Below are 22,980 nucleotides of genomic sequence, written 5' to 3' on the forward strand. Positions count from 1 at the left end.
AAACATAAAAATACCCACTGGAATTGTAAAGTCTCCTGATAATGATGTATATACAAATACTTACCATACTAAGCTAATATGAGAACAACCAGTGGTTCGCAACCTGGGGGTCCACCCCTGCCAGAGATCAAAATGTATTTCCTGGCTACAGGGCATGTATGGAATTTCAAAAGCCCAGGTCAATAGAACAGCATCCAGCCGCTTCAAGATGTGAAGAGGTACACAACAAGGAGACCCACTGTCTCCACTATTCTTTGCATTATGTATTGAACCTCTATCAATAAGCAATAGAGGGAGGGAAGAAATAAAAGGGATAGAAACTGTGGCAACAAAAATTTGGCTTTAATACACAGACGATATTATAGTTTAATTAAATGATATTGAGACTATCCTCCCAGTACTAATGAAAACCTTTAATGAGTATTGACATACATCAGGGTATAGGCTATGCAAAAATGTGAGGCCCTGTCAATAGGACACACAGTTCCCATGTCACTGATATTGGAATACCCATGGAAATGGGAGAGGGTAAAATATTTAGGGATAGATATACCTAAGAATTTGGACTTATTATACAATTTAAACTATGACGAACTGGAATCTAAGATTAAACAAGACTACAATAAATGGAGCCTAGCCTCCATATCTCGAATAGGAAAGATTGATGCTGTAAGAATGAAAATACCTCCCCAATTCTTCAGCCTTTGCCTTTGCATGTAAAACCAAGTGAATTATGACATTTGAAAAAGATGATCATGATAAAATTGTGATCATGATCCTGCGTTAAAAAATTCCTGATGATATTTTTGCCATATCATCCACCCCTAGTTACATCTGTCTTTTGGGATTCTTTGACATGTAGCTAAACTAAGCTTAATAGCTACCCTGTCATGGAGCAGACTAGTTAGGCAGGGCATGTTACTATAGTAACTGAGCAGGGATTGGTTGAAAGAGGGTAGTTATATGCACATCATGTTGGTGCAAGGCTATCAAAAAGCATCATACGTGAGGAAAAAGGTAACACCTGCACACCTTTACTGCCACATAAGTTTACTTTAGAGAAAACAAAAAGATCACAGAGGATTTGTGTTCTATGAACAAATAAATTCTGTGACACAAAAAAATATTTTAAATTAACCAAATACAAGTACTGCCCCCTTAGTAACTGCTGCTACTTCGGGCCAGCTTGACTTCAAGAAAACATGGTTATGCCACACCCATTTAGCCAGGTGTCGCAGTGTGTATTGGATACTTTGGGTATCAGCACAGCCCTGCTATTTATTTATTTGTTTTTCCAGTCTTTCCACTTTATTTTAATCACAGTCTGTTTTTATTAAAGTGCTTGTGACATCTTAAATGTAGCTTTGACTTGGAACTTGACATGTAGCCCATTTTGTAGAAAATACCAAGTTATATATTGTTTATTGCCTTTTAGCTTCAGTACAGTTGGAGATGACTGAATTGACTTCACATTATTTCATACACTTTACACAATTGAGAAAGACAGAATTAATTTCTTAACTTAATAATTCTTTAGGATAAATGTGGTCTGAAACAGGAGAAAGAGGAGTCAAAGAAAGAGGCCGTGTAGGAGAAAGGACAGATATTTCTACTCACCAATCTTCAGCAAGTCAAGAAATTCAGATTCTCCCTGGAAGATTTGGTTTAAAGTTTTTATCTGGATCTCTCCACTGAGGATCTTCTCCAACACAGATTTGATTGTTGAACTTGCTAAAGTCATCTTAAATTGGACTTCATCGGACAATTCGTCAATCAATCTTCCCCTCAGACCTAGAAAACAAATATGTAAATGTTGACTATGATAATATTCAACAATTAGTTATGCACACAAAAAAAGCCTTGGAAAACAGTTAAACCCACCCAAAAAAATATTTACTATGAGACAATAGCCTCTTTTAGGAAGAGACTTCATAGCAGGCCTACAGTGCGCTCTCTGTGTTAGACGGGTCAATAACATACACAGTTGGTGTAAGAAAGTGACCATATGCTCGTTATCATTAAAAAAAGACTCCAGAGTCACTCAACAAGATATATATCATCCATGTATTTACCTGTCAATTGAAAAACAGTTTTGGCCATTGGCCAGTTTAGAAGGAACTCAAATATCGAGTCCTCGCCTTCGATATCATGTCCATTTGCATCTTTGGGCCATGACTTCACCACAACAACAGAGATCAGCTTCCCAAACTTTGAGAGATCATGTTCCGCAAATAGAGCTGAAACAGCTTTGCCAGATTTATCCTAAACAGAAAAAAATACAACAAAAACAAAATCATTAAAGTGATTGTAGGTTTTTTTTAAGTGGGGTTGTATGGGGTACTTATCCATGGTCAGAAGTCAAGCAGAAGTCAGTTTGGAGAAGCAGGCTAGAATCTGACATGGAAGCTAGGCAGTGTGCTACTGTGGATGGAGACGGATGGATTTATTGAGAGCCCCACTTCTAAAAATCTAAACTATCCTTCCAAGTTCCACATAGTGGTAGATTCCAGCGAATTAAATTCTTTGTCCTTTCATGTTTTGTTAAAAAGATTGAGGAAGAAAATACATACAAATCCAGTATTTGTCATGCAGGGGCGTTGCAGAAAAACTCAAAATCTTGAAGATTTGATTCTGATTAAATTAATACATTAATTACATGATAATGTCTTAGATTTGTTCTAACACTTTTAACTGCTTCACTGGATGAGTTAGAGTCCCGTATTTACAATGTATGACATTACAAAGTATTTATTAACTGATCATTCTCCACTTTTAATCCCAAGCCACAAATCATACCTGACAAATGATTGCTGCTGCCTCCAATGCACATTTCTCCATTGTGCTGAATAACAATGGACTTGTCTTGTTCAGTTCTTCCATCTTGTTTGAGTATATTCCAATTTGATGCACTGGGCGTTCCTAGTACAGAAGCACACATCTTCAGTTTTTTTTCTCAAGTGCACATGTAACGTTCTGTCAATCATATAAACACAGACACAAATCCAACCTTACTTGTTTTAGTTTTCCTTCAAAATCTGCCATGAAAGTGGTTCTCCAGAATAAAGTGTGTTCCTCATGACTGAAGGATAGTGAGAGTAACTTGTCCCATACCTTAAAAAAGAGACATATGGATTTTAACAGGCCAGATATGTGACAAGTAGTACATACAACATCAAATGCTATTATGCTGAGAAAGAAAAAAAAGTTAAAACCATGACAGAGAACAACATATTCATTATCATGTATTTTGGCTTACCTTGATTTCATTTGGTACAGAAAACTGAAGACGATTCCATTCATTAAGCAGTTTGTTTCCGAAGGTTTGTCTCCGCCATTCCCTCACTGTTTGTAATGTCTCCTCGAATGACTCTTCATGAATTCCCACTCTTGCCTGGAATAGCAGTTAGAATGTACTATGGATATCTCTTTCTTTTGAAATTCTTTTGCATAACACAAAAACTGTGCTTGCACTGAAGCATAAAAACTTCCAAACAGTCAAAGCTATACATTATTTTAAGCTTAGCTGTATAGTTTTCCTTTAATGAGGAACAATACAAAAAGACTTGTGTGTAGCCTGTCCATCACAGTGACAGATGAGTCTCACCTGGGAGTTTGTGTGGTTGTATGCTTTGGTCATGAGACAGACCAGATCAAGGAAGTACATAGGAACCTCATAGTGGTTTGGATCTGTCGTGTAACGGCAGATAGAACCAAGAATCCTTACTGCAGTTTTCAGGCAGCACTCTCCATATTTGTCATCAAAACTATGGAGAAAATATTTCATTATTGTTGTGTGTGCATAGAGGTTGCTGACAGAGGTTGTTTTTTGTTTGTTTGTTTTTTGTTTTTTTTTTTACCAGTTATTGTGGTGGCTTTCTCTCTGTATCATATAAGATGCCAGCTTTTCCAAAGCCTGTAACACATAATTTGAAGACATAGCAAGTGAAAGCTCTTATAAAAACCTGCAATAACTGGGCTAAGTAGAACAGTTGTGAACAACATCATCACCTTTTAAAGTTGATATAGCGAACTTGTCAGCAATCATTTGCTTATTCAGCAATGTTATCATTAATTTGACATTTGTTTCTGGGCACCTGATAAGTAACTTTCGTATCTCTGTTTTTGGTCTCTACCTAAAAATCCAAAAATATATCCAAATATATATCTAAGGTTGTAGTGTGCGCTGGGTGTCAGTGTCGTTTGCTACTGTAATGTGAGCAGTGAGAGTGAACCAAATCCATTAAGTTGCAGGTAAGAGAGCTAAATAAGTGGCTTAAACTTGATATATAGCTTTCTATGCTGAGGGGAGCTTTACCCTTAACGTGCAAATTCTCTGTAGGTTCATTGCTATGAGTAACCCCTTTCACAATGTCACATTGGTTTTGCAATGCCATTTGATGTATTGCTCATAGAAAAATAGAATACTACAGCCAGTTTAAGGATACATACCATGTAGTTGGAGTAGGTCATCCCAGGTCTGATGTTGAAGTGTATGTAATGAAGCATGTCTAGTAGATCCACATGCACACTGGAGATTAAGCTTGTGAGACCTTCCACATTTAGCAGAGACATCCAAGAACGCACAAGAAGACGATCAATGTCTGCCAGGTACGCATGGTCTTTCATGATATGGATCATAGTCCTTAAAGTTAGAGTTCATTATCAACGAGGTGGTGAGGTAAAAAAGAAAGAACAAATAATGTATTTGACTCATTTTCAACATGATATCATCCAAAATATATATGGTGGTCGTTTACACTTGTATTTAGTGCCGTCAACCATGCTGCCATCAATAACACGTTACCAGATCTAAACAGGGTGACAGGTTCTTCACAGGTGCTCAAATCTTTGCAGGAGAAAAACACTTACATACCTAACATAACCATCCCTGCTGCTTCTGCAGTGTCTCAAGCCAGACCAGGATTCAAACTGTGGATTTATCTCAGCTGGAACTGGCTCAAAAGGCTTGCTTTCTTCTCTCAGAAGGTGAATCAGAGGGATGACCAAAACCCACCTCTCAATGTGGTATTGCCTGGCTTTGTTGCATAGTATCTCAACAACATCTGCAACACTTTACAAAGGGAGAGGTCAGTGTTTAGTTTCGGTACCATTACAGTGGGGGAAAAAGTAGGCTGGAAGTTACAACAGCCTTGCATCTCCTCTGCCTCCTACTCTAATGGCACTGTTGCTGGTAATCAGCAGAGCTGAGAGGCTGTACACACACTACACATGTTGTGTACACTCAACAAGAGGATGAAACTGAATCTTTTGATGCTAATTGTAGTTAGCATTAGGCTTGGGCAATACTGAGTAATTTTTGAATACTTATATTAATACTTATACTTAATGCCTTCCTGATAGACACCTGAGCGAAAAGGGGCGCCAGCATTTGTATTGCTTGAGGAACATGTCTTATTTCTATATTGACAAAACCACCCTAACATTGTTTTATCATGCTTTTATTGAGTTTGTTTTATCCTTTTTTATTGGTGTCATGGTTTGGTAACCTGTCTTTGAAGGATTGGTGAGTCCCAGCTTAGCCCAAAGTCCCTGTAAACCAGACAGTTACAGAGAAAAGCCAGCTCTATTTCTAATGACAACTCACATTCTTTGCATGAGGAATTTCAGATTCTACCCTCTGGTCGAAGGTTTACAATCTTAGAATGTAAAATAAAACGCTGCAGGGATACTTTTGTTTAGAGATGTAACGATGCATCGCGAGGCAGTTAAAAATCGATAAAAAAGCATGTGAGATTCAAATCGGTGAAAATTGAACTGCAATACTCATTTTGAACAGCAGAGGGTGTATGTATGCCTTTGCATGCTCGATGTGCTATGTCATTACATGTTCAAGGTCCTACGCCATTTTGCCTCCCTTTGTCTTTTCTTTCTATTCACTTCTTTGTTGATTTCTCTGTAAAGTGTTGTTTGTGACGAACTGCTGTAATAAATAAATTAACTTGAAGCTGATGCTAGGTATGAGTGTGTGTGCTATGAGATCAGCACTCAGGGTCTTCTGATTGATACAGTTGTATAACTTGTAATAATAATAAAGATGACTAAACATTAGACATTAGAATTAACATAAGTGTTAAGGCTGAGAGTGACTATGGTATACTGAAATAGTTAAAGGTCTTTTGGTAATCTTGAGCTTTAAACATTGTTTTTCTTGTTATCTCTTCTATCACGTATGTATACATTCTAATTTTAATTGTCATTATGATAATATATTGTATTGATAATAAATGTTGTTGTACCAACTTATATCAAACATCAGTTACCTCTTTTTATCTGGCAAAGAGCTTGCAAAGCCTTTCCAGAAAGATAGGAATGGTTGTTGCGGCTGCTTTTGCAGGCAAAGAAGATCACATAGGTTAGATAGTTGATCTGCCATGTCATTTTCCAGATATTTGTTGTGGATCAGCAAACTGACAACTCCTGCATACAGAGGTATGAGGAATTTTGTTGGTTCTTTTTGCTTTCTGGGTTTAGGATTGACCCTCTCTTCCAGAACACATTTGAGAAGCTTTTTCACCTATAAAAGAAAAGTAAGAAGGTAACAGTCAATTTCTGCACTGCACTGTACTGGACTTAAAGCTTTTTTTCCCAATCAACTTAATTTGCCTCAGTTTCTGAGGAACTATGGGCTTTTTTAGAATATAACCCTTGATATTTACCTGTTCTTTACCATATGGCAATCCCCATGGTCTTTTCATACCGTCATGAAGTACAGGATAGCTGTATGTATAAAAGAACTGTTGTAGCAACAAGAAGAAGTTTTCCACGTTTGGTTCATTCCAAGACGTAAGAAGGTCAAAGATGATATTTAGCATCACCCTGCCAGCTTCGTCTCTGCCTTTCACTACAATGTCTTCGGTCGAACTCAAAAGCCAGGTACTCTTCTTCAGTTTACGATAGATCACATCATCATACTGGTGCCACTCCCCTTGAAAGTCCAACAGAGCAAAATAAATAAGGAAATTGTAGGTGCTTCAGATTAAAACCCTTTAACCAAATCAAACTGTATAACCATCAATGGTCAATCTGTTGAGATAAGTGAGTCTGACTGAAACTAATTACAGTTGTGCATAAATACATATAAGGTAACACAAACTTAAACACTACACAGTTGATTTGATGCAGATAAACAGACAAATATACTCTGTGCCCAAATAGCCAATCTGACTGAATTCCTATACTGCTTTCTAGCATTGCACACAAATACCAGCTATTGTTTGGAGGTCAGCTGCTGTTCCAGATCTAAGCATCCAGCCCTATTGATGACCCAAAATGCATTTGCCAGTGTTTTCTGGTAGATAATCTATATGAAACACCTAAACTAAAAACACCTTAGTTTTGAGCCATTTCTGTACTGCATTTTTTGTTAATATTAGTCATAATACCTACCTACCTTCATGTGTTAAAAACTCGTGGTTGATATCCAGGCACCTGTTGATGAGTTGATTTGCATTTTTGTTGTAGATTGTCTCATAAAGGAAGCAGTTTTCACTGTGCTTGTAAATTACGTATTTGTAGGGAATGGTCTCATGAATCATATATTTTGGAATCATTACTTGTTGTTCAACAAGATATTTCTGTTCCCCTAAAGACCTGTAAATTTTATAGGACAGTCAATTTTGTGACAAACCCAAAATTTCAAAGCAAACAGCCTACTGGATAAAAGACACTAAAAGAAACACACACACACACACACACACACACACACACACACACACACACACACACAATCTGATATTATTGTTTCCTTTGTAGAGAATTGTCAAAAAATGTTTTCTGGTATATTGAAAATATTCATACCAAGTGAAGGACATTTGCTTGCCACAGTTATTCCAATCTCCGAACAACTTTGCAGACCTCAAGAAAATCAAATCCTTTTCTGGATCTAAATGACAATCTTTGGAAGTGACAGCATGGAAGTACACAGGCACACACTCACTGCTTGGTACACTAAAAAATGAAAAAAAAAATTAAGCAGGTTCATGTAAACGTCATATTTTCTTATTTTCTTCATTCAAATCAATAATACAATGTCAAAATATTTTTGTAGCAGATAGTATCGCTGGTTTAGAAATACCGTAAAAACCTGACTAAATTACAGTAAATAAAGATTACATTTTTGTAATTTAAGATGTTTTGCTCAGAACATCACATTACAACATGGATACGTTTTATCTGCAAGAGATTAGGAAAAAAAAATCTTAACAATTTCTAAACTTACGTTTGTAGTGCCTGAAGTTCAGTGAATGTTTTGGAGATATTTTCTCCCACTAGAGGCATGGCCTTCTCATCACTCTGACTGGGAGGGCTGGCGGGCGTTGGTGACCTGCTGACATCTACATCTCTGTTGCCTGGCTGCTGTTCCTGTCTCTCTGTCAGGCATGTGTTTGTTTTCTCATTTGATTTGGTGTAAACAACCTATGAAAAAAAAAACAACAGAAAAACAGAAAAAAGCTAAAATGTAAAGTCTTATACTGTAGGAATCTGATTGCCAGACATAAAAAATCAGATGTCTAATGAGTTGTAACTGTCAATTCTCATAATTTAAAACCTTGGATTCAGAAATATGGTTGGTAAATATTAAGTAATATTACACAGTTAACCTGAGTTCATGACTGTTGTCAAAACGCCATCATTTTTTTTAAGTGATGAAAATAATTACACAGCTGTTGACAATATTACATTAAGAAATGCTGTTTTTAGTGTCAGTATTATTTAGTATTTCTATAGAAACAAAACAAAGTAATAAATGATTAAGGGTCTGAGTCAGTATGAGGGTTAAAACTATGTGTATTTGACTGTTAGTGATTAAATAAACTACCTCAGCATTTTGGGCAGTTTCCTTTGTTACCTGACATGGATCTGCAGGATACTCAGATTTGTTGGTATTTAGGTCATCTGAGTTAAGTCTCTTGTCTCTGGCTGCTTGGTCTTTCCTGTCAGTTTGTTTAGCGAATGCACACTGTCCATTGCTGGCGTCAATTTTATTAGAGAGATCTTGTGTCGTATGAGAGATTGTCTCATCTTTATCTTTAACAGAAGCACACTGATTTGCCACAGAATTGCATTCTTGAGGAATTTTCTCAGCCGTTTCAGGTGCAGTGGAGTCGATTTCTTTAGTTGATGTTAGGGATGACACAGAGTTTGACAATGACCCTGGATTAATGTCACACAGCTTGTCAGCAGGAATTTGAACTGCGCCAGGGCTGTCCTCTGTATTAATATCTGATGAGGCCTCTGTTTGTTGCTCTGTCAGTTTATTTGTGGAGACAGACACATTGGGTCCAGGTGCCCTCTCACTGCATGGTTGAGATTCACTTTCATGGGCTGAAGCAGAAGAACCTTCTTCCTCTGAAGTCTCTTGTGTCTTCTTTGTAGAGACTGATTCACCATCTGAAAGTGTCTTGTTTGGGGGTGAGTGTGTGGCTTCTTTTTCCGATGTGGCTGTGCTGGCAGTGTTATCTGATGAGTCCTGTGATGTAGCACCACATCTGGCAGCGTCAACATCATCACTTTCTGGCTGCCCCTGAAACGAGTCTAAAAAGTTAGCTTGGCAGATATCAGATTCAGTCTATAAAACTTTAACTAAAAGAAGTTAATAAAATGGAAAAATCCATAATGATGTGTAAAATAAAAATAGAAAGGCAATGCAATCTTTTTTTTTCTTTTCAGGCATTCATAGCTACTTGAAATGTTTGCACACTGGCTTAACAAGGTAAACAGGTTTTAATTTGCAGGTTGAACATGGAAGGTCTACCCAAATTGTCTTTCACTTATGAGACGGATTTAATTTTAGTGAGAGCGATGGCTTTTATACAATGCCTATTATTTGAACTCTTGTTATTTCAGTTGACTAGGATATACAATTTTACTTTACTGAAAAAAATTGAGCTCAGAAAAAAATCTTTGGCTCCTCATACTGAAAGAAACACAATACCTATATTGACAGAAACCTTAAAATTTACAGTTTCAATCTGTACACTGACAAGTAACATGAGATTTATTTATTTATTTACTTTTTATTTTTACCGAATTAGATAAAACGTAAAACGTTTCATAATACTCTGTCACATCAGAGTTGGAGTGCTGACTCACCCTCACATTATTCACATGGTAAGGACATAATAATTGCTTTCAGTTTTGATTGGTTTATCAGGTTGCGGTAGCATGGTGACAGTGCTTTATCTACACTCACCAGCACAGCCACATGTATTGAACGGTCAGCTAAAAGTCAATATCTTCAGTTCTCAGTACAATTTAGTTCTTATAGTTCCTGTTTTTATTTCTTTACATTTAGATACTGGCCTTATGACCTTCTTATGATAAGTTCCACAGCCATATTGAAGCTGTGTGAAATTACTGCTGGTGTAAACTGAACATACTTGCTGCAGCTGTTGCTGCTGCTGCTGCTGCTGCTGCACATTAAAAAGCCTACCACCAGGGAACTAGTTGCAGCTTTTATTAAAACTATTGGAGATGCAATTCATTTGTCACAGAGTTACATAGCTGAACAAGTTACTGTAGCTGTGTTTTTGTTCATTTAAAAAAATGGTCGACATAGCTTTACACTGAAACATTTCGCGTTATTTGGTAATCTAGAATATTGCAAAGAAGGAAGTCACAGTTACTGAATAAGGTAAAAACCTGTAAGCGACAGGCTCTTACAGTGGCCATTAACATAAAACAAGCTCAATTCTATCTTTACAGGAAGTATGATGTTAGGTTTTGTAGTTACTGCCATATGTGACCGAGATTGTAGTTGTTTGTGGTATTGCACTAGACTGTATTATCTTAAGAGATGATTTTGTTTGATCATAAACACATTCCTGTCAAAGCAAAAACCGGTTCCTCTGCGTCATGAGGGTGTTTCCTGCCCTGTTTCGTGTAAGCTGATAGACAGAATGTTTTTCAGTAGAAGAATAACTGAATGTTGCTTAAGACTGTGAAAAAAAACCCAAAAAACACTGCACGGACTTTTTCTCTTTTAAAGGTTGTTGGTTAAATGTATGGTCTATACTCTTTCAATGCGCATAAAACTATAACAAAAATGGTCTCTCAGCCTTTTCACCTTTATCTGGGCAGGGTTTACTTTTTCTTCTTTTACACCTTTTGGACCCTGGTCTTTATCCTCCTTTTGGTTCTTCTCCCCTGCAGTGGCTGAGGGTTGGTGTGCTGATGTGGCCACATCTGAATAACATTTGACGTTGACGTGACATATTAGTTTGATAAAACTAACAACAGCCAATGTAAAATATTCTATGGTTACAGGAAAATACATGATAAACTTCTGCTTTCAGGTTAACTGAACTGGACTTTGAGCTTAGCGATAAATCATACCTCATTTAAATCCAAGTACAGCACAAAAGCAATGTTATTGGCTATGACAAATTTTGTTACCGAAGACTGTAGAGTCTAACTGTTTTTCTTTTTTTATTGTGGTGAGAAGTCCACCTGCAGCATTGTTTTATGGTTGCACATAAGAAAGCTGTTCATATCTCAGTCAAGATCTTTAAAAAAGGTAAAATAAAATAAAATGAAAAATATCAATAACACTAATAATGATAATAAGTCTGCTGGAAAACTTACCTTTGGTCTTGTTTTGAGTCAAGGTATATAACTTGAAGCCACATTTAGGACAGAATCTGTATGACTTTTGCACCTGTTCACCACAATCAGGGCAAAACATGTTTAACCTGTTCAGAAAGACAAAATGAATGGGGGGAAAGATTTTGATGTAGTTGTTGAGCAAAATTCATGTTTTTTTCAGAAAGGTATTTTATTTGTAAAATCTTTTTTTCTTTTTCAAAAATGAAAGCCTTTAAGAATACATGTGGAGACCAGTGTAACAGGCTTCTATAACTTAATAGTAATCTAACCGAATTAGTACCGAAGTACTAAAGAAAGTAGGTCTTCTTGTGATACAAGGCACAAGGTACATGTATTGCTACGCATGTATCATTGTCACAAAACCATTTTTTTCTCACTTTGTTCTCCTTCTCTGTCTGTCTTTTAACTTTAAACTAGACCATGATCTGGGAAACACTTAAAATCGCATAATCAAGCCGAATAATAATTATTGCGTTATTGCATTATTTAAAAAAAACAACAAAACAACAAACAACAACAAAAAAAACACTGTCAGTATGACTAACCCTCAGTTTACCATTGCACACACAGTTCTTAAATATTTTATTGAACATAATCTCCTGGATTATTCTTCAACTGGTAAGTAAAATTAACTTGTTCAGATAATTTACCTTGTTTGCTCATCTTCCTCACATGGTCAACACTGAAAACCTGAACTGATTTCTGACGTTTTATAGTTAACCAAGGGTCATGGTTTTACTTTTACTTTCATCTGCAGTAGGTGTGGCTGCTTTGGCTTTTCTTGTCACACATGGGCAATGAATCAAAACAATTTCCGAGAATCGAAAGCAACATGTCTTAAAATAACTTGTTTTGTATGTCTAACAAAGATATTTTGTGTACTCTTGTAGATTACAAAAATCAGCAAATGTTCACATCCGAGAAGCAGGGACAAGGAAATACACCTAGGTCCCTATTAAAAGATAAATTAATCTTCAGTTAATGATAAATTTTCTTTCGATCGACTAACCATTGCACCCATATATATGTCACTAACACGTTAACATCATGTACATAAATATTATGAATATAGACCACCTTTACAAAAAAAGACAAAGCACAAAGTGTCTATTGCATGATTCATGGCTAATAAAATTATATTATTAATTCAATTTTTAAACTTAAAAAACTGTATCATATTTTTACTGCAGTCTTTGAGATCATTTCTCCTGAACTCTAATGATCATAATATTTACAAAATTAGATCCTTGGCTAAATAAATCCCTATTTCACAGCATATTTATTTATTATGTAAATCAATGGAAAAGTTGCCAGTTCTATTAGTTATACATTTTTATGCTAACAATGTTTAATGACATGTTCTACAACCCTCAGATACAGAACTAATGCACAGAGACATCCTAACTGGTAACCACTAGGTGGGAGTATTAAATAATCTGAAACACTATAGCAGGTAAAAGATGAAGTTTCAGTAGTGCATTTATGATAACTTGACTTGTTTCACAAAATATAATTTTAACACCATTAAGGTCCCTTTACTGAACCACTCTCACAGCTTAGATTAAAATCTCATCTCAAGTTGACAAACTGGTTGTTTTATAACACACTGCCTGAGGCCTAGGAGAGGCTTAACTATGAAATACCTACCTTCTGAAATGTTGTAAATTTTTGTATATTTAAGGTAATATCACTAATGTCTTTTGCTTCAAGTGTTATTCACGACTTCCAAGGTAGAAATTACTCGATACCACTAACTATAATAATTGTACAAGAGTTGCAAGTAAGAGGTAAATAAAAAGTACAGCTGCAGGGGAGAGAGAGGTTTGTGAGTGTGCATTTATTTGTGTGTATGCCCAAGAATCCTTGACCTGTAGAAACCGCTAGACATCTTTCTTACATTTTTTTTTAGCTTTAGCTTAATATATAATATATAGCTTTAATAATATGTGTGCCATCAAGTTAGGAGGAAAAAGTAAGATTCATTATTCTATAAAATAAAACAAAGCAGAGTGGTTTATAAAACTTTACTGGTAGAGATAGACCAAGACAACTTTAAGAAAAACTGCAATAAAGAAAAGACTACAGGGCAGAATAATCTTTGAAATGTAATTAGATTCAGAACTAAGGCTTTGCCAAAGCAGCTGAATTGCCACAAGGTCTGTTTTAATGGTGCTGTAATGAAACAGCAGAATGCACTGAGTTCATGTGGGGGGAATGCAAGGAATATTTCTTCCCCCAAAATGCGTGCATGCATAATATCCAAGATGGCATTTGAGAGGGAGGCAAATAACATTATTTTGCACTGCCTCTGAAGTCAATGCTCAAGGAGCGTGCTAAATCATATCATCTCATTGCTAGGCTGAATTGTTGACCGTGCTAACAGGCTTGGACTGTGTGTGTGTATGTGTGTGTGTGTGTGTGTGTGTGTGTGTGTGTGTGTGTGTGTTTTCAGGGTGTGGGGCTCTAATCTCAATACTGGGCTTTTGAGTCCTCCTCCTCTTCTTTACCACCCACACATCTCTTCCACACACCAATGCAGTCGCCAGCCAATCACTACCTCTCTTCCTTTCTTTCTCTTTTACCTGCGTCACTCCGCATGTGTTGCCATGGCGATCACCAATGCTCCCCCCACACTTAGCCTCTCTGCCTCTTCCAGTATGAGGATGAAGCCGACTTGTGGCTGATGATGCAGGCAGCCTGCACACGTCATCAATTCCCTTGGGAAGAAAGCCTATTTTTACTACTGGGCACAAAGTATACCAAGCTGCCCAACATATTTATGGAACCGCATCTAATCCCAGCCTGCCAGGAAAACATGTCTCCCCACGCTCTGCATCTTTCTCTCTCTCTCTCCATTCATCTCACAGAAATGTTGTTCCTTCAAAGGCATATTTTTATCCCTTGAATTGAGATGACAGCACTTGTGAAGGTTTTGTTTTAGTATCTGCGCTTTTATCAGAGGAAAGATCGTACACACATACTCACCCTGCACAGAGAGGTCAGAGGTCGGTGGTCACAGTCACCCAAGCAGCGCAAGCCCCTCAGCCGGTAGAGATTCAGTGTTTTGCTGGAGGGCACTTTAGCAGAGCAGTTGCCTGTTGTGTCAGGAGAAGTGCAGGAAGTCAGCCTGGCATCGCCCTCAGGTTTCTGACTGGTGATTTTGAAACCAGAAAACTGTGTTTACTGTTGCAGCTATGTTGTCATTTTGGGAGGTATCAGTGTTCTTCTATTTGTTTGACCACTCAAACCGCGCTTTCACATTACGAGTCATATTCACACACACACACACACACACACACACACACACACACACACACACACACACACACACACACACACACACACACATTCACACTAGTGGCTGCCGTACAGGGTGCCACCTGCTACTAGTTGCCCAAGGATACTTCAACATGTTGAAGAGCCGGTAACAGGACCACTAACTTTACAATTAGTGGACGACCCACAATACCTACTGAGCGGCTGTGGCTCATTGTGTTCTTGTACACTCGGTGTATACAACGAAGACACGTGTGCTGATGTTTTGCCATCTCTCTGACTAAAATTCATTGTATTATACAATGCAGGCCTCAAACATGGCAACTGAAGATGGTGCATACACTCCAGGTTTGAGTGCATGCATTCATGGGTGATATTGAAACAGCATGTTATAAAATCTTCCCACAAAATGTAATTTACATTTTTCTGTTTCATAGAAATGAAACGAAATGAAAATGGATGGAAACCTGAGGTACATTGCTTCTGTCTCTATTATCACTCTTATTTACTACTGGGAAAATAAGATTAAATATTGATTTGTATAGTTTTTATGTGAATATTAGAGACTGTTGTAGCTGCAAAATAATAAGAATAATACAAACATATTAAAAATGATGATCATTTTATTTTATTATAAAAAGTAACATTAGGTAAGTAAGTTAAGCACACGAGCACAGTACTGTATCACTAAACCTAACTCAGAAACAAGACAATAAATGAGCAAGAAAACAGGTAACAATTGATGACTTAAAATTTGAAAATAAAACACAGAATACCAAGTTAATTCAGCGGGTTATACTGAAATCTCTCGGTGTAAAGACTATAAATATGCAAATATGTGGACTAACAGTGGTGTGTGATGCGTAACAGTAACATGTCAAGGAAAAAAGTAGAAGTCAAATATTGCATGCTTAAGTTTAGTTCACATTTAACTATGAAAAGGTGTAGGTACGTACTCGGTGAGGTTTTGTGGTTTAGTATGTGAAACTGTCAGAGTGTGTTTGTGTGTGGGCACAGGTGTGTTCTGTTCAAACCATCAGTACACGCACACACTTTGTGCATAGGGTTCCTACATCCTCCACAAATGTGGAAATGGAAACTACGTCATCAGGTCCAGTGGAGCAGGTTAGTGGGACAAATATACGCATGTCTATTCTGTTTTTTTTTTTACTATATACTACAGAACATATAGTGCTAAGAAAAGAAAGAAAAAGTCTTTATCTCAAAGTATCCACCAGAAGTAATTCCTCAAAACACACACTTTCAACCAAAATCCCATTCTTATTCCTTTAAAGCAGTAATCTGGCCTTATCTGGCTGATAAGGTGCCAGGTGGCCCCCCAATCATTTTGTAATTCACAATAAAAATAAAGTGATTTCCACTTAGAAATATGTCCTAAAATCCTAGAAATGCCAAAAAATCTGAGAAATTTCACAAAATCTGAGATATACCCTAAAATCCTGGAAATGTCTTAAAATCCAAGAAATGTCTTAAAATTGTACAGATGTTCTAAAATCTGAGAAATGTTGTAAAATCCTAGAAACTTCTTAAAATCCCAGAAACGTCTTAAAACCCTAGAAACTTCCAAAAATGTTAGAAACATGTAGGGCTGATGCAACTGGCACCTGGCCTGTCATTAGCCCCCAAAGCAAAATAAGCAGTGTATCCGTAGTTTACATAGATGAGGAGTAGCAGGAAGTCCATGCTGTGAGGACGCAGCACGTCCCTGCCTCCACACACACTGAACCACAGAACCCTTTTTACAGTTAAAACTTTAAGTATTTTATGATCTTTAATTGAATCAAAATGTTGCTATTCACAACAACGGCAGCACCGCAACTGCAGGTAGAGCAATATATATTCTCAGAAACCCAGAATGATCATATGTAAAAGGTAAGTGCTACAAAAGGAAATTAGAATCTGAAATATGGTTTTGGTGGATATGTGCTTCATTTTTGTGCACACATGCCCACGAAAAGTTGCATACCTGCCATTTGGGCACTGAATCATTGTTGGTCTGACATTTATCCAGTTGAGTACTTCGAAAGAATACTTTGCAAGCCTGTACACTATCTAAATACATCCGTGCTCATTTGCCAAACCAGCTGCCAGCGAGAGCTCTCAAACCTCATTGCGGTTTCACAAGGTAATTGATAGAAATGAATGTGAAAGTAAGCCTCAAAGTTTTGTCCCACACAAGTAGATGGATGCTCATTCACATTTATACGTCCAACCACATGTTGCTCAGTATAGTACAAAATGTTCCTGATCTCCCGTACACTCTGGCACAGTGGAAGTTGAAACGCTCCAACCAGTGCCAGGCACTCCTGACAGCTCATCACTCTGTGCCCTGACTTGCAGCAGTAACCCACAATCACCGCTGGCAATTATTGCTGGAGGCCTGAATTTACACCTCAGTTCACGTTTACTTGTATTTGAAGAATTTCAAACATCTAGCTGTCAGATGACACACTCTCTGATGAGTGGTTTTATCTGGAACACTTTACAATGTCATGTAAAGTATCCTTACAGGGCCATGCAGGACCATGCAGTGGTCTATTGGTGTTCATTTTTAACATACAGTATATTTTTATACTTTGATATCCTACCTGCCAATTCTAAAAAATATGTGGTTCCGTTCATGTTAGTAAACTTTAGTAAATCAGCTAAATCTTAAAAGAAAACTTGTGTTTTTCCACCTTGACACTGTGTTTCTATGTGTTTGTGTCAAACTAACTAACAGAGACCATACCATAGACTGTAAATAAATGTATATACAGTCTATGGTTTCAACAGTCACCGTTTCACCAGCGTTAGTTCACTGCTTCACTGCCTTGACGTCAAACAGTGATTACAAGCCAACTATAACATTTTAATGAATATTTTGTAAATAGTTGTGGGGAGCTGATAAATATATGCAATAACAAATTCATCAACATTTATGGAATTATTGTTGTGAAAGAAATTTGCCATGTTTAACTCTCTGTAGATGTATTCTTCTCACATTTTGCACTGGTTTGTTCTAAATTAAAGGGAAATGAAAGAACATGGTGCGTGTATGCAGTGCGTGTGTTACATCCTTTTCCAGCTACTGCCTGCCCTTTTTTTCTTGACTGCAGGCTCAGCACCCCCCTCTCTCTCTACACACTGATACCCAGCTTTTAGACAAAAATATCTCTCCTCTGTTGGTTTGCTCCCCCCCACCTCCATTTCCGCCACAGTGTTAAGAGATCTGACATCACAGGGTCCATCATGTGATCCACCCACACTGAGCTTTGCAGTGATGGATGGGGCCTACCTGTGACGCACATACCTCCTCTCTTTAACCCTTTGCAAGCCAAGGCACTGTTTGTTAATGAAGGAAACAAGAGCTACTTAATGATATCTGGCCCCATCTATGTGTCTGTGGATAAAATGAAAACAGCGTCACATGAAAATGAAGGAACCCAAACAGGCTTGTCACATAAAAGAAAAATCAGTCAGCAGTGTTGCTTATAATGTTTATGTTAAACCCGATCAAAAATCACATCTTTCCATTATTTGCATTATTTCATACTTGTGTAATGTGTATACTAGTTATATATTATCCTGTGTATATAGTTTATATTATAGTAGTTGTTTAGTAGCTTATATTTATAGTGTACTCTGGTACGCTGTTTTATGTTCTACAGATGTATGTTTTTTTTCTTGTATTTTGTATTTATGCCTGAGCAGATTGGTTTGATTTCTGTCTAAAACATAGCATAGCATTGCATAGCTTTAAACTCTGCAAGTTAATAAGAACATTATATGTTATAGAGGGAATGGTATTGTAATTAAAAATGCAAATTTGATATCAACTCAAATATGGACTGTGAAACTGGAAAGTCTGTCATGGAAAATGGTAATTGTTGAGTGGAAACTAAAATGACCACATTGGGTGTGTGAGACCAGATCCAGCTCAAAAACATCTTGAAACTGTTAACTGACCAGATAGCGTGTTGAAATCAGATCAGTTTCACATTCAACTTCTCCAAAATCTGATGTGCAGAAAAACAAGTATCTTGGCTGAGGGCATAAAACAGAAGTAAGTACCCTTTCCTGAGAATTCATCAACTGCTCATGTCCAGAATTATGCAAGCTGCTATTTCCATTATATCACGTATTTTAGCAATTATCATTTTTATGTCAAATATAAAAAAAATAAATAAATAAAAAAATGATGAGAAGGAGGTGCAGAACATTCCAGACTTTATAAGTTTCAAGTGTTTGTAGTTTAGCTCTCCTCACCATGGCAGCGGAACTGGTACCAAAGATCATCTATTGAGAAAATGAATAACTCAGTAGTTAGAAAATATCTCTGCACACAATCTATTTACAGCTTTTCACAGAGCTATCAACCACATCTCTTAGTTTTCCTTTGCAGATTCTCAGTTGTTTTGGTGAAGTACAACGAGCTAACATCTAGCCTCTAACTATAACTTTGCATGTTTGAAGTTCATAGGCTTAGTTTAACATCAAAGTGTGCCATCTGTCAGTGATTTCAACACACAGAGTCATAACAAACTTTATATTTGCTGTTTTCAATGTAGGTAACTTGAATGTTTAACTCAGGGAGTTAGTGAAAAACTAAGATGTCATATTTTGTTATCCCAGTGCCAAATGTAATTGCTGTGTTTTTGGGAAAAACACACAAAAAACATCTCTCAGTCAGAGTTAAAATGGGCATCAGGCATCCTTTCTATGGGAAAAAACTGCATTTTCAATGAGGGAAAAAAGACAAAGGAATTTGAAAAGATGCTGGATGGTGACTTGTGGACTTCCACAAAAATCCAGAAAAAACACCACAGATTACCTAAAACAATATTTGATTCAAAGCTCCTACGTGTCCCCAAACTGTTTTGCCTTTGACTGTGTGGGCATGTACTGAATAATTGTTGATCACTCACATTACTCTGTTGGACCTCAGAGGCAGGGACGATGATGAGATAATAAAGACAGATTATTCTCAGCTCCACCCCACTTCAACCTAAACAGAGGTCAATATTTGAAAACACCGTATGTGTGTACAAGCCAGACTCAAAATGTGTATTATATATGGATTTTGTATATTTTACTGTATTTGTTGTTATTTTTGTGATTGTGTTTGCATGCAGTAGAAGCTACAAAACCAGAATAGACCCTTGGGACAAGACACCCCCCTTGGAGAGGGCGGGAAAACCCATCAGGGGAATCCTGCCTCAAAATATTATGTAGTTACATTATTATATGTGACTTTATATAGTTCTTATCTACATATAGCAGTAGTATAGTACTGTAGTTTCAACAGCTTGCTAATGTTATTAGCTAGAAATCATTAACAGTGCTAACTAGTTAGAATTAGCCAACATTTTAGCAAGCTTTGTGAAGAATGACATCCTGAAATAAAAAAATAAAAACAATTAGCCTGAAAGACACTCTTGAATGTTTCTAGATAAGCCTTTTTTTTCTTCTTTTAAAATTTTTTTTTTAGTTAGATAGCTCTGTGTGTGTGTGTGTGGGGGGGGGGGGGGTCTTATTCTGATACAGTACTAATACAGCACACAATAATATCAAAGACTAATATAGCCTACTGTGCTTATACTTTCACTGCTTTCTGTTTCTGGAATTCAGAGAAGAGTGACACTTCCTCTTTTATACTCCTCTCTGCTCGGATCGTCCCATTATTTCAAATCAGTCTCTGCCCAATGCGTGCGCGCTACCGTGACATAATGGAACGTGCCTGCCTAGAAAAGCTCGAGGCGGCGCGCGCGGGCGTTCAGAACACTCAGATCCATCTCGGGAGCAGACGGCTGTCAGCGCTTTCTACAAAATAATTTTGCCTTTAACACAAGACAGTTTACAGAAGCTACTGTTCATTTCTGTGAGGTTATGGGCAAGACACCGCTGTGAGGAGGCGCCGAGCAGTTCTACTTGTCGTTTTATCCACGGAAATAATGATGAAGAAGGATATTAATTTGAGCCTGGGGGACGAGGCAGACCTCAAACCGCATCTCCGCGACGCCGAGAACATCCTCAGCTCCCCGGACCTGGGGCTGCTCAAACTGGCCTCCCCGGAGCTGGAGAGGCTCATCATCCAGTCCAACGGCATGGTCACCACGACACCGACCAGCTCCCAGTTCCTCTACCCGAAGACGGTGACAGACGAGCAGGAGTTTGCCGAGGGCTTCGTGAAGGCTTTGGAGGACTTACATAAGCAGAACCAGCTGAACGGAGCCGGGCAGACGAACAGCAGCCTGGACCTGGGCGCTAACATCGCCCCGGTCACCGTTCAGCCGGATCTACCGGTGTACACCAATCTGAACAGTTATGGCAGCGGGCCGCTGGAGACCACTGTCAACTACTCCACAGACACAGTCCCTTTCCCGCCTCCTCCTCCGTCGCATCATTTGGGGGCAGCCCCGCCGCAGCCCGAGCTGTCTCGGGTCCAGCCGCTGAAGGAGGAGCCTCAGACGGTCCCCGATGTCCAGAGCTTCGGGGAGAGCCCACCGCTGTCTCCCATCGACATTGACTCACAGGAGCGCATGAAGGCCGAGAGGAAGAGGCTCAGAAACCGGATTGCAGCCTCCAAGTGTCGGATGCGCAAGCTGGAGCGGATCTCCCGGCTGGAGGACAAGGTCAAATCGCTGAAAAGCCACAACACGGATCTGGCCTCCACGGCCAGCCTGCTGAGAGATCAAGTGGCCCAGCTGAAACAGAAAGTCCTTACCCATGTCAACAGCGGCTGCCAGCTGCTGCCACACGAAGTTCAAGTACACTAGTGGACTGGACAGACTGGGCTACTGACCAGCATATAAGCTTCATGGACTTTGTTAATGTTGGTTTTTCTGTTTGTAGCGTAGCCCAGATGTGTGCTGTCCTTAAGTGGAGTGAATGCCAGGCTATGTAGGCCAAATTGTACATCAATATTTGGTTGTTTAAATGGCTTTGAGCATCAGCAAAATGTAAAAATAAATGGTAGAACACAATTCAAGACAGTGGATGATGAGACTCTTTCACTTAATAGATTATTTGGCCATTTTATTCCTGAATTAATGTACAGGATCCACATTGCTCCACAGTCGCCTCCACCTAATAGAGAGCAAACCCTGGGAATCATCATAGAATTTGTAAACAAATGATCACTAATTGGTTTATAAATTTACCTGTAATGTGTCCAGTGCATTCAGACCTGTTCTACCTCCTATGTGTTAACGGGGAACAAAGCAACAGTAAATTGAAGCTTTTTTCAGAAACAGGAAGTACATGCTCAACTTCATGAATGACAGAATGCACATATCCAGATTTTTTTTCTTGTAAAAATGTTTACAGACTGGCTTTAACTATATACAGTCTCAAAATGGACCAAACATATTTACAATATTTCTACAGTAATATGAAAACAATATTTATGACAGATATCCTTAATGTATCACATATTGGCTGTAAGAGAATAACGCACATACACCCACATTTGATTTGTAAGAGATAATATAGACCATTTATTTCTGTAGGGAACAATTTGCATGTTGTTTACATACTCGAATGTTGCCCACAGCTGGGTGTCAAAGGGTGCAATTAATCAGTGTTTATAATCTTTACTCTTTACAAATACATGTATTTATCTATTTTTTACTCAACTGTGTCCCAATTTCATTGTGTTCTTGTTTTGATGTGAAGAGTCGTGACCTTTTTGTTGCACTGACTGTGCAAGACCTCTGGCCTACAGTTGTTTGGCTGTATGATGCTGTGTTCTGAATTAAATGCTGCTCGGCAATAAAAACTGTTTCCTCCATTTTGGTGAAACTCATATTTACATGCAAGCTGGCAAAAACTTGAATCTAAGCAAATGGGTTTAACAGTAATCCAGCTGTTTGGTGATGAACGGGTGGTGGAGTTGCAAAGAAATTTGTCAAGATTAAGACATACTGTAACCATTCATTTTAAGACAATGTTCAGTTTCATGAAGGTGTTCAGCTAACTGGGGTAACTTATTTGTTCTTCTGTCACTGCATGTTAAGAATAACATAAAAAAATGTCCAGGGATCCCTTTTTATTTAGTTTCAATATATTAAAAAAGAT

General features: G+C 37.9%; 2 protein-coding genes across 4 annotated transcripts in view; one reads left to right on the plus strand and one right to left on the minus strand.

Moving 5' to 3' along the window:
• Positions 1-12,351, minus strand: part of LOC121963201 (E3 ubiquitin-protein ligase rnf213-alpha-like) — a 44,579-nt gene extending 32,228 nt beyond the window's left edge. Inside the window, exons 1-18 of one of the 3 annotated variants that reach the window (XM_088077599.1) lie at positions 12,276-12,351; positions 11,605-11,711; positions 11,087-11,205; positions 8,870-9,544; positions 8,240-8,436; positions 7,819-7,968; positions 7,412-7,449; positions 6,678-6,946; positions 6,282-6,535; positions 4,874-5,071; positions 4,450-4,642; positions 3,858-3,913; positions 3,605-3,764; positions 3,257-3,391; positions 3,013-3,111; positions 2,797-2,919; positions 2,073-2,262; positions 1,618-1,791 (exon numbers count right to left, since the gene is read on the minus strand). In XM_088077599.1, coding sequence (XP_087933725.1) covers positions 1,618-1,791; positions 2,073-2,262; positions 2,797-2,919; positions 3,013-3,111; positions 3,257-3,391; positions 3,605-3,764; positions 3,858-3,913; positions 4,450-4,642; positions 4,874-5,071; positions 6,282-6,535; positions 6,678-6,946; positions 7,412-7,449; positions 7,819-7,968; positions 8,240-8,436; positions 8,870-9,544; positions 11,087-11,205; positions 11,605-11,704 — 3,130 coding nt within the window. In that variant the 5' untranslated portion in view covers positions 11,705-11,711; positions 12,276-12,351. Of the gene's footprint in view, positions 1-1,617; positions 1,792-2,072; positions 2,263-2,796; positions 2,920-3,012; positions 3,112-3,256; positions 3,392-3,604; positions 3,765-3,857; positions 3,914-4,449; positions 4,643-4,873; positions 5,072-6,281; positions 6,536-6,677; positions 6,947-7,411; positions 7,612-7,818; positions 7,969-8,239; positions 8,437-8,869; positions 9,545-11,086; positions 11,206-11,604; positions 11,712-12,275 lie in introns of all 3 variants that reach the window. The other 2 variants (XM_088077598.1, XM_042513526.2) reach the window with 2 other exon arrangements.
• Positions 12,352-20,659: 8,308 nt separating this feature from the next.
• LOC121965104 (transcription factor JunD-like) lies at positions 20,660-22,693 on the plus strand. Its single transcript, XM_042515273.2, has one exon. The coding sequence runs from the start codon at positions 20,856-20,858 to the stop codon at positions 21,678-21,680; it is 825 nt and encodes a 274-aa protein (XP_042371207.1). The 5' UTR covers positions 20,660-20,855; the 3' UTR covers positions 21,681-22,693.
• The last annotated feature ends 287 nt before the right edge of the window (positions 22,694-22,980 follow it).

This window comes from Plectropomus leopardus, chromosome 5 (assembly GCF_026936395.1).
Source record: "Plectropomus leopardus strain MGB_pleo_1.0 chromosome 5, ASM2693639v1, whole genome shotgun sequence".
Lineage (NCBI taxonomy): Eukaryota > Metazoa > Chordata > Actinopteri > Perciformes > Serranidae > Plectropomus > Plectropomus leopardus.

What these genes read in the sequence shown, in the direction of transcription:
- LOC121965104 (XM_042515273.2), top strand. Translation starts at nt 20,856, where the DNA reads ATGATGAAGAAGGATATTAATTTGAGCCTGGGGGACGAGGCAGACCTC.